Genomic DNA, 11,721 nt, shown 5'->3' with positions numbered 1-11,721 from the left:
TTTGTTTAGGTCTGGAAGGCGGGCTTTCCTGGGAGTGGGTGGGGAGGGGGCGTTGATTCTTGACCAATCCTTTCATTCCGTTGGGTGGTGACTAGCCAATGGGCCGGATGGATAGGACGCTCCTCCCGGAGAGTAGTGAGACCCCTGGTGCGGGACGATTGGTGGCGGGAGCGATGAGTGGCAGCCGCGCGGCCCAACGGGCTCAGTGCGTGGGCCGCGGGGCGGGGCCAGGGCGGGTGCGCGGCGGCGGCGGGGTGGCTGGGCCGGCGGCGGCGGCGGCGGTACGAGGCGCGCGCTCGGGGTCCCGGTCGCGAGGAGGAGGAGGATGTGGCGCGCGGAGGGGAAATGGCTGCCGAAAACAAGCCGGAAGGTAAGAGCCGGAGCGTGAGGGGCCGGGGGTGGCGCGGCGGGCGGCGGGACCCGGCCCCGCCGGACATCCCGGGCATCGGCGGCGCCGGGCGGGAGCGCGGGGGCGCGGCGGCGGCGGCGGGCGGGCGCCCCGGGCCGGGGAGGGGGCGGCGGGTGGGGGGGCGGAGCGCGGCCGGGTCCTGAGGTGACACGCGGGGCGGCGGAGCGCGGCGCCGCACACCCCCACCCGGGGGCGGGCTGGGGCCGGAGGGGCGGGGGGCCGGCGGGCGGGGGCCGGGCCCAGCGAGGAGGAGGAGCCGCGGAGGGAGGGCCGGCGCCTCCCCCACCCGGACCGGGCATCCCCGCCGCTCCCGGGCCCGGCGCGGCCCCCGCCCCCCGCGCCGGGCCCGGTGGGGGCCGCGGGGCGGAAAGTTTATCCTCCTCAGGCCCCCTCCGGCCCCGCGCCCCGCTGCCCCGGACCGGTCCCTGTCGGGGCACCGCCGGCGCTCAGCCTCGCCGTCCCTGGTTCTCGGCGGCGGGGCCGGGCAGTCTCTGTCCAGCCTCACCCTGGAGCCCCGTGGGCGCCTCCCAGAGCCGGAGGGGTCCCCGCGCTTCTCCCCACCAGGGGGACCCCCTCCTGCTGAGCGTCCCCGGGCCGAAGGGCCTCGTGTGACCCCTCCCCCTTCCGTTCCTGGGAGGGGGCCTGCGCAGCATCCCCGCCCCCAGCAGTCGCTCCCATCCTACTCTTGCCCTTGCACCCCTCGCAGCCAGGAGGGTGGGGTCTTCGTTTCTGTGGCAAGTGATGATCTCCATATTCCCTTGCCCTTTACCTTCTGTGACCCTGATCCTCCTTTGGCAGAGGGGTCCGTATCATCCTCTCATCCTCTGTGGAATCTTTTGGGGCCTCTGCACACCATTTATTGACCCTTTTGTCAGGACAAGGGGACTCGGGCTCCCCATGTTCTTCTTCCCTCACCCAGTGGATAGTGGGGGCCTGTGCAGCTCTGAAGTCATTTCTAAATAGGAAAGCACATACTTCTTACAGATTATGCACGCTCTCCGCACACTTTCCTGGGTTAGGGTGAGCTCATTTCCTGAATACCCTTTGAGTTGCCCTCTCTCTCTTTTGGGAGGAACTGGACATTCCACTGCTCCTTTCCCCATCTGTCTCTCTCCCCTGACACGTCTCTCTCCTTGGAGTTTCTCGTCTGGGTGAGGGTGGTTGCCCCATCAGATATAGGGCCGGGGTCCCGGCAGTGACGGCCTGTGTCTGAGGAAAACGGGTCTATTTTTGCTTCCAGTTTACTCTCGCTCTTAGGTCGGGGCAGCATTCATCAGTTGACGCTACCCTCCCCCCCCAGAAAGAGGTTCATGTGCCCTTGGCTTTTGGTGTTCAGATTACTGTCTTCTGTGCAGTGAGAACCAGACTTCATACATCCTACATTCAAGAGACTTTGAACCTTCCCTGGAAATAAACTTCCCATTTCTTTTTTAAGAGAACTCATATCCTCCTTATGGCTTCTGTTTCCCAGTCAGCCATATTTAGTGAGCCTGTTACCTTGACTTTTTCTAATTTTCTTAAATTGTATTCATGTTGGCTGGGTAAGAAGAAGCCATATGCCTTTCCATCCAGAAAAGGGAGTGTAGACACCCATGTCGCCCACATGCCATTCGGGAAGAGGTTGCTAGTGTGCTCCTTGTTGTACTAGAACCTTCCTTGGACCCTGGTGTTGTCTCTCGTGGGATGCAAACATTTCTTTCAATCTTATAGGTTCCAGGTGAAGGGGAAATTTAGATGCTTTCTGTTTTTTTGCTGCTCTGGTTCCTTTTTGGCAAAAAATGATACTATGCATTTGTTTATATGTATATATGCACATAGGCATGTATTTATATGTGAAATCATATCCTTTACTTATACACAGGAAGTTGGAAGGGTTAGATGACTCTCTGTACATCTTGGGTGTATATGGGGACCTTGACGTGTAAGGACATAGCTATGTATCACTGTTGTTGGTAACTCTTCAGGCTTAGAGGAATCAGAAGACTCATTGATAAATGGCCAATTCTTAACCGCTCTTTCCTTTGTCATTTGTACTGTACTGAATAAGCAGAATGACATCCTGAATGTCCACCAAGTCCCTGAATACACAAAGTGTAGAGGGCTTGCCCATGTGCGCCAAAACTTAGGCATTCTGAATTTAGGGGTGGTCTTCTCTGCTTGGTTCTTCACGGGGTGAAAAGTTCCCATCTTGACTTCTTTACTGCCGTGTAGGAGAGAGAGATTTCATGTATTTTGGGCACAGGATAGGGGCAGGTGAGAAGAATATGTGTTTCTGTGACAGAACTAGGAATGAATGGCCATAAATATGTCACTGTTTTATTTTGACCATTTAAATAATTGAGAGAGGTTGTGCACATTAGGAAAAGTTACCTTTGGGAAGGCCTGTGACACTTTGTGGAAGGGTGGGAGGGATGATTCTCCAGGTTTTCTCTGAGCATCACAGTTTGTGTATTTGGCCATTTCCCCTTGGCTCTGGGGCCCCTCCCTCCCCTCCCTCCCATAGCTGGAATGGTTGTTGGGTGCCTCACTCAGCAGCCCAGTCTTACTTTGGGACAGGTCGAGTGTGGAGCCCCGTCCTCCCCGACAAGCTTTGTCAAGACTGCGCTTTTGGACCTTGAAGCGCTTTTCTAGCCAGGAGACTCTCTACCTGGGTTACTGAGTCCGGGGCAAGGTTACCTGGAGGATTGCTCAGCATGAGTCGTTGACTTCACGGCTTTGCCCCTCAGTCAGTATTGAGTTATCCGGTGGGTATCATACCCATTGTCTGAAAGTTGTGCTTTTGACCTCAATTTCCTTTTTTTTTTTTTTTAAAGTTTTTATGCTATTTCTATTCTGCCTGCATCTATATTCAGTTGATGGAATTGTGTATTTTTAGGGTGTAGTATTAACGACCCTGGGAAAACAAGAGTTGACTATCTGCTGTATATGTTGGCGTGTTCCCAGTAGAGTCCTCTCTCTTCCAGTGGTGGATCCTCTCCTGCTCTTCCCTGTACCACCGACTGCCTTTTGGAATTTTCCCTGCCCACCAGGGTGCTCCATTCCGAGGGCAGTAGAACGAAAATGGTAAAGGTTAGAGGAACACACTGGAGGTTAGTGTGCAAAGTTAATGTTCCTTTCTTGGAGTTTGATGCAGTTGTGCTTTCTGTGTCACCTGTCCCCGTAGATTATTGGAGATCAGCTTTTTCCTCTTACTTTTCCAGTGCACGGTCAGGTAGACAGGTTCTGTTCTCTTAATGATTTTTCTTTTTTATATCTTTCTGTTAGAGCATCACTCTCCCCTGCCCGCAGCCCCCTCTCCCCTTACCCCCAGCTTTCTGGACAAGGTTGGGTGACCCACGGGACATCTCTTCCCTGGCCTTTTTGAAGACCTGACTTATCCTGCGCCTGGGAAATGTTGGGTTTCTTCATCTCATTGTTCAGTGGATTCAGAATGTTGACGTGTTCGCGGCAACCTGTACTCATGGTCAGGTTGGGTCAGATTTTCCTTTTCCAAACAGTAGGGTTGCTCTTGCCTCCTCTTTGAGACATCTTTATATATCCTGCTTATCCACATTTTTCCATTTCTTTAGTTTTTAGGCTTTCCTCTTAAAATAACCTATTCTTTAGAGTCAGGTGGCATTATTTTAGCTCTCTGTTTATGCTGGGTGTGGCCCCTGTGCCTGGTGGGATTATATTTCTTTCTGGCTGCTTCTTAGTTGGCCCATCTTCTAGCTTAACATTTCTTCCCTTCCTGATTCCTCTGGGCCATTCTTCGTTTCCCATTTCCTGAGTTTTGGGGAAATACATCTTTGTGTGCAGTTGTACTTCTTTCTAATTTCCTTATGGAAAAAGCAACAGAAGGTGATTCTCATGTTCTCTTCCTTTCCCCTCCTAGTTGTGTGCATTGCCTCCTTTGTGAGACCTTTGCATTTGGCCGTTTGGAGAGAAGTTGTTTTTACATCCACGTTCCCATCACTGAGTGCATTCATCCTGGAGACCTTCATTCACTGAGCTTGTATTACGTGCAGGGATCTGTGTGTGCGTGGGGGGGCAGGTTATGTGACTGCTTGAGACCATAGGGGTCTTGTTAGCCTTTTAGTGCAAATGACATCGCTGCGTATCTTGTGCTTGTCTTTTTATGTATTCGTGTAAGGAATTCTTTTCTGAACTTGTTTGGATTGTACTCTTACAAAGAGATAACTCTAATAGTGTACTATCCCATTGAGCTTTTCCCTGTCCCTGCAGGAGTCGGGGTGGTGGAGAGGGTGGAGGGCAGACTGGGAGAAGCACTCAACAGCCTTCCTTCAGACTGTGTGTGGGGTGTGTGGGGGTGTGGGTGTGTGTGTAGAAAAAAGTAGTCAGTCTTCTTCCTAAATGTCTAGGTATAACTTCTAGGTCATTTAGATATATGTTGATTGGGGCGCTTGTATAACATTTGAACAGCAGCATAGTGGGGATTGTATAGAACATGAAATCAAATACATCCTTTCTAGAAGGAAGTGATAGAACATTTTCTCATGATTAACTGGTAAATTTCATATTATCAGCTAGTAAGGACAGTATGTGCTGCTGGTACATTTTCGCTGCCAGGAAGTGTTATATCTAAATTTTACGCCTAATTGTAGTGACCATTCTTAGGCTAGGTATCTGGTGTACATATCACTGCTTTTGTTTATTATGTGACTTTTAATTCTTTACACTTTTTATTGGTACTGTTATTTGTGTCTTTTCTTTATTTTGGTAAATAGCCTTATAGTATTTTGGGGTGTAGGTTTGGTGTACCTAATGATGAGAGTAATGATAAAGAATTAACCTGAAGTGCACTTTTTCTTTTCCTCCTATGTTAAATCAGATTTCCCCTCTACAATATCTGTAGAAACCAATTTTGCTAGTGTTTCAGTCTTAAGAAGAGCTCTTGTTTAAGATTGTTGTAGTATGGGGTTTGCCATTGTCCTTTATCTGTGTGAATATGTGACTGAATATTTTCTGTGGGGACAAGGTGATGTGTGTTTCTGTTGTATTTCCATTATAACAGATCATTTTCTAAAATGTTCTGTATCTTCTGGAATTACTTACCATGATCTTTTTCTTTCTTTTTGATGTTCTAGGTGACTTAAATCCTACCTCCCTTTCTTCCCACAAGGTTTGTTTATTGCTCTTCTCATTGTTATTATAATAAAAAATTGTAGATTACTGTATTTATAACCTTTCTGTCATTCAGTAAAGAGGGATGCCCACCATTCTTTTTGTCCTGTAGTAAGAGGCAGTGTTACTCCTTGTAGGGAGATGGAATGGGATTTAAGCCACAAGGTAAGGGGTGATGGTAGTATTTGTAACTGGATAGCATCCTCGGTGAAACACTGTGTCCTTTTGGCGCCTGGGCCTCCCCGTGTAGAATTTTGGAAATTTTTGTTTTTGCTGCATTTAGCCAACTTCTTTCTGTTTCTTTGGCTTGATAACGATACACTTCTTTGGGCAGAGGCAGCAAGTATACTACTGATACTTCGTTTGGGGCCTTCATTCACGAGGCAGTGTGGGGTCTTCTAATATCATGCTGCCTGTCTTAGTACCATCTCTGGTCTTTGGTGTCTTTGAGGGTGAGGGCAGGAAGTGTTCTGGCTCCGCTTCTATGTCCATAGAACATGAGTTAGGATGCACGGTCATTCACCCCCTATTCCAGATTATAGTGTGTAATCTGTCTTTCTTTTCTTTTTATTTATTTTTTGAATACCTAATCAGGTTCAGGATATAGTTGATCAGACGCTATTAGATCCCTGTATCTTGTGCCATCCATGGATGTCGTGGCCATCAGTCCTGCGATTAAGATGTGTTACCATTCTGTCATTGGGACTTGTAAACATATAGATGGTCTTCCATCCTGTGATATTTGTCATGTATTTGTAAGGAGAGTGTTTCTTTGTATATATTGACAAGGACAGCCATCCTTGAATTTTTTATATGGTGGGACGCAGTAAAGGGTGTTTTTTTCCCTCCCCATCAGTATGCTGGCTGTGTATTTCTGAGGTTCTCTTGCATCTTTCTGCTTTGAACGCCATTGCTTGTAGAAGGTCATGGGCCTCCTTGTGTAAAGATTGGTAATGCTTCCTGAGCATTTTTTAGTTCATTACCCTGGACTAAAAAAGAAATATGTACCCCACTGCAAAGAGAGGCCAAGTGTCAGCCCCATTACTTCCCTTTTCACTTTTTTTAAAGAGGGTCGTTCATTTACTTTCAGCTAATTGACATACCGTAAGCTGGAATGACCAGAGATATTTTTGAAATGGTTCTTCTTCTACATTCACCCCAGTGTTTTGCTCATTCTTGGTAGAATTGCATGTTCTCTTCCACATGAGTCCCTCATTTGGAAAAGTGCAGTCCCATTTTATTTCTCTTTTTCAGATTTAGCAAGGCCCTTCAAGACATGTAATGAACGTATCCCTTTCTGAGCCTGTTAGGAGAGGGTATCGGCAGGGGAGGAAGACGTGCTGGTTGGGGCTGGACCCCTCACTCTGCTCTCTGCAGTATGGCTTTGTACTTACAGGTGCCTGATGTGACGTGCCTTCAAGTAAATGTTTGGGGCTGAGTTCTGAACAGTTTTAAACACGTCATCACCTGGACACTGATTAAGTGGCATTAATCTCACCCGTGATCTCACTTCCTAATGTCACCCAAAATACAACCCCCCCCACCCCCACCGCCCAAATCTAAAAACAGCACTCATAACAAAATCCCCAAAAAGGAAACCATGAAGGCCGGCTCTGACCCCGCCTCCTCTGCGGCTCAGCTGCTAGCTTTGGACACGTTGTCAGTCGCTCCTTTTTGCATACACAGCCTTCAGTGGGGTTGGCAGGTGACACAGAGCGTTCAGTCATTTAACAGACCGTGCCGGTCTCTCCTATCTTTCCTTAGCAGTTACCACAAGGTAAGATCATGTATTTAGTCACTTAAAAACACTTGCCAAGTGGATTTTTCCTCCTTTATTTCCACCTAACCTTTAGAATGAATACTGGAATTTGTCTTCTCATGGTAATAGTGAGTTACTGTGTCCCTACTTTTGTGCCCAACCTCTATGAGAAAATGGGGCACTAACTCTCTGAAACGGCAGTCCGACTCACCAGGACTCGGACCTTCTCTCTGTGGCCTGCACATCATTGCGGAGATGACTTATAACTTACAGCTAAATCTAGTGTCTGTAACAAGTGATAAACCAGATATCTAAGTCTATTTAATCTTTTTTACAGCATACGTTTAACAGTATGTATCTGTGTTATATTAGAATGATATGCAGATACAGCCAGAGGTACTCCTGCAACTAAAAAAAAAGAAAGAGAGAAAGAAAACAAAGGCTTTTTTCTACTTTGAAAAACAGGTACTATCTTTTCTTCCTTCATCAGGGTTGATTTAGATTGCCAGAAAGCATTTCTGAGGGTACAGCAATACAATCAAGAGTTAGTCTTTTTAAAACTTAGATTTGGTTTTTAATTCTTAGCTGAAAAGTTATTTTTATTTATTTATTTATTTTTGCGGCATGTGGGCCTCTCACTGTTGCGGCCTCTCCCATTGCGGAGCACAGGCTCCAGACGCGCAGGCTCAGCGGCCATGGCTCACGGGCCCAGCTGCTCCGCGGAACGTGGGATCTTCCCGGACCGGGGCACGAACCCGTGTCCCCTGCATCAGCAGGCGGACTCTCAACCACTGCACCACCAGGGAAGTCCCCTGAAAAGTTATTCTTGAGGAGGTATGTGCCCCACTGGTTTTCTGGGGCACATGGATATCAAACCATTTGGAAGCAATAAAAAGAAATTGGTACAAAGTGGGAGGTTATCAAAGAGAAGGAAAAGATGCGATAGTGAAGAAATTACCCTTTTATTTTATTTTATTTTATTTTTTACCCATTTATTTTTAAAAAATAATCTCAAAATGATGACTGTGATTGTAAATTCAGAAATTCTAAGGAAAAAAAATGGAACGTTGGTATGGTTACCATGCTGAAATCGGCAAATATACTTATTGTATGAAGAACACTCCCCAAAATGGGGATGCTTAGAAGATAAAGAAGTTGATGGGATTGGTTCTTTTAAAATGTTAAGTGTTTTTTCTCTTTTAAAAAGTAATTGAAATAAAGTAACCCTTAGTTAAGAGAATGTAAACTTTAATGGAAGTTCAGCAGAATGAAACATTTAAAAAGTGAAATTTGAAGATAAGGATTTTTTATTGTGAATCCACAAGGGGGTAGTGATGTTCTATCAAAGATACTTGTGGTGGAAATGTGAGATGATCTCTTTTAACATTTTAGATTTTCAGATAAAACCAGTATGTTTGCATTTTAACTTAATAAGATCTTTTTAAAATGTTTATTGGCAAAATTGTTTACTGCTTAAATTAAAAAAAAAATCCGTTTTGGGTGAATGGCTATTTTAAGCCATGTGAGTGGTAAAGAAGAGAAAATGTCCCTGTAGTTTTGTGCTCTGGAGGGGTGATCGAGGCTCTGAGGGTCACTTATTTTCTAAGACTGTAATAATCTTAAGTTTCCTGGGAAACATTAGGAATCTAGGAATCAGTTACTTAAGTGTCCTGAATAATAGGATTTTAGTAAATTGTGTCTAAACTTCATAGAAGTTTGTAATACTAGTTGTATTTTTTTTTTTAGTAGTTGTATTTTAAGTTCTGTCAAGAGATGAAAAATGTGAACAGTCCACATACTAGCTATTCTTAATAGTTCTAAGTAAATTAGTTTTTTTTTTGCAATACGCGGGCCTCTCACTGTTGTGTCCTCTCCCGTTGCGGAGCACAGGCTCTGGACGCACAGGCTCAGCGGCCATGGCTCATGGGCCCGGCCGCTCTGCGGCATGGGGGATCTTACTGGACCGGGGCACGAACCCGTGTTCCCTGCACTGGCAGGCGGACTCTCAACCACTGCGCCACCAGGGAAGCCCCTAAATCAAATTTTTATAATCTCTTTTTTTATTAGTTTATATTACATCATTAGATAAAAGCATTTTTTCCCCTGTTACATAAAAATTCCAGTAGCTTGCCTGAGGTCACTGAGTCCCACCCTGTATATTCAGAATTGTTTAAATATTAGGCATGGGGCTTCCCTGGTGGCGCAGTGGTTGAGAGTCCGCCTGACGATGCAGGGGACATGGGTTCCTGCCCCGGTCCGGGAAGATCCCACATGCCGTGGAGCCTGCGTGTCCGGAGCCTGTGCTCCGCAACGGGAGAGGCCACAACAGTGAGAGGCCCGCGTACCGCAAAAAAAAATTAGGCATGGTTTGGCAATGCGAGATAGGTTTTAGTGAAGAACTAAAACTATGTTGTGTGCTCTTTTTTGAATGTGATGGCACACGGCGGGAGGAAGATTTAAGATGCGAATGAGACTTTGTTCTTATTTAGAGACATAGCTAACCATACTTTAAAAAAAATAGTACTTTTAACAATAATATGAAATATTTCCATGGTTTAGAAGTTATGATTGTTCATGGCATATGCCATGTGTATTTTTCATATTTGGCCTAGGGAAAAGGTTGTTAATGTGGTTCTTTCTCTCTCTCTCTTCTCTCTTTTTTCCCCTCCCTTGTTTTGAGCAAGGGCTTTTTCTATCTTATATCCTTTATTAAATGACTAGTGGCTTAACATCCCCAAAGATGCACTGTTTCTTCACAGACTACCCTGAGCTCTGCTGGGAGCTGAACTATGACGTCAGCGTTTTCATTCATGAGTTTGGTTCTTCCAAATCTCTTCTCTTGTTCTGTGTTCCCAAGCTGAGTTCTGGCACATGGACAAATCAGTTTACCATCAGCCCATAAATCAGCGATAAAAGGTAAAACAAAAGATAAGATACTGGAGTTGTTTCAACAGAGCTGGAGTTGCTCATGCTGATTTGCATCAGTGTAGCTTGGACAAGGTTTCTGGCGAAACAGATTGAATCCTAAAAACAGTCAGTTTAATTATCTCATGATTTTGTGGATTGAGCTGTGTTGTGAACATATTGACACTACATTTTTGTTCTCCCATGAAGTTCAGGGTGCTGTGCTGTAGCTCCTTTGTTATAAAGCAGCATTTCTGTTGTAATTTGGCTAAATCAGAGGATTCTACTTTATTTCAGAGAGGTTAGGCCTGCAGATTAAATTATATTCTATGCAAATTACTTTTGGAATACATTTGGATTTTTTTTGAGGGGGGAGGGATTCTCTTCCTCTTGAAATATTTTAAATAACTATTGTTTGATACTTAGAGTTTCAGTATGTTGTGATTATAATTATGTAACTGGCATGGCAGCTCTTGTGTCGGAGTTGGGTTTTATCTTCCTAGATCACATACTCCTGTAGCTGTTGACTCTAGCTTCTCCTCCAGGGAGGTCACTGCTTGTAATTTAGTGCTGCGTGAGAGCAGTTCTTGAAGAAATCTTGTTTGGAGTTTGCCTCTGCAGGGCCGTGTTGGAGGCTGAGCCTCTGGCGTCTGGCATCTTTCGGGCCTCCTGTAGTTGATGAATGGTGAGCTATAAAAAAAAGTTCATTTTCTCTGGTTTCTTGGGGGTTTGTTGACTTTCCAGTTATTTAATTGCCAAGAAACATCTAGAAGTAAAATGTGTTATATTTAAAAATCATTTTGGCTCAGTTACAATTTATGGTTAGAGATGATTCAAATTGCAACCATTTTGATTGATACCCAGTGTTACTCCTGAGATGACTTTTTAAACCTCCTGACAACTCAGAGATATTGTCTTCTCCCAGCCTTAAATGAAATGAGAGCTTGGTGTTCCTTTAGGTTGAGCCAAGTTTTCTGGTGGGGAACAGAGATTCGTGGTCTGTTATTTAGCTTCCTCCTTTAAGTAGATGCTCTGAGGAAAAAAATGAGAGCAAGTAGACATGCATAAGCATTTGAAGCTGACTTAAATGACATTTATTATTTTCTCTAAGAACTGAATCATTTTAAAATTATTTAAACACAATCTCCAGGAAGGAATCTAATTGTAAATACTGTTGAAAAAAGGAATAGTTAATGGTAGAGGGTTTCCGTAAACACGCAGTCATTTTCAAAACGGTGTTCTACTGTGTACTGCTGTAGGATTTATGAAAAGTTATGGGTTTTGATATCAGATTTCAAAATGTTGGGCAGCCTAGCTGTAGTGCCAGCAATATCATTTTTGTCTTACCCTGAACCAAACAGTGCTAGATGAGTCCTCTGGCCACAAAGGCTTAGGTTTCCTGTATGGCTTTGAGAACAAGTCCACTGTGGTTCCCAGCGCGTACTCTTCTCTTTCAGTAGCCAGGAACACTGGCGAACGGGAGCAAGGACCCCAGCTAGAGGTGTATTTGCTGTGCTTGCTGCCA

At 45.5% G+C, this 11,721-nt stretch overlaps 1 protein-coding gene across 15 annotated transcripts in view; it reads left to right on the top strand.

The window, feature by feature from the left end:
* The first annotated feature begins 243 nt into the window (after positions 1 to 243).
* CAMTA1 (calmodulin binding transcription activator 1) overlaps positions 244 to 11,721 on the top strand; it is an 894,146-nt gene continuing 882,668 nt past the window's right edge. For 12 of the 15 annotated variants that reach the window (XM_060283652.1, XM_060283622.1, XM_060283647.1 and 9 more), the window contains exons 1-2: positions 246 to 370; positions 5,497 to 5,531. In XM_060283652.1, the coding sequence (XP_060139635.1) occupies positions 346 to 370; positions 5,497 to 5,531 (60 nt within the window). In that variant the 5' untranslated portion in view covers positions 246 to 345. Of the gene's footprint in view, positions 371 to 5,496; positions 5,532 to 11,721 lie in introns of all 15 variants that reach the window. The other 3 variants (XM_060283626.1, XM_060283601.1, XM_060283629.1) reach the window with 3 other exon arrangements.

The sequence above is a fragment of the Globicephala melas genome, chromosome 1 (genome assembly GCF_963455315.2).
Source record: "Globicephala melas chromosome 1, mGloMel1.2, whole genome shotgun sequence".
Taxonomy (NCBI): domain Eukaryota; kingdom Metazoa; phylum Chordata; class Mammalia; order Artiodactyla; family Delphinidae; genus Globicephala; species Globicephala melas.
This window is presented reverse-complemented; position numbering and strand designations above follow the sequence as displayed.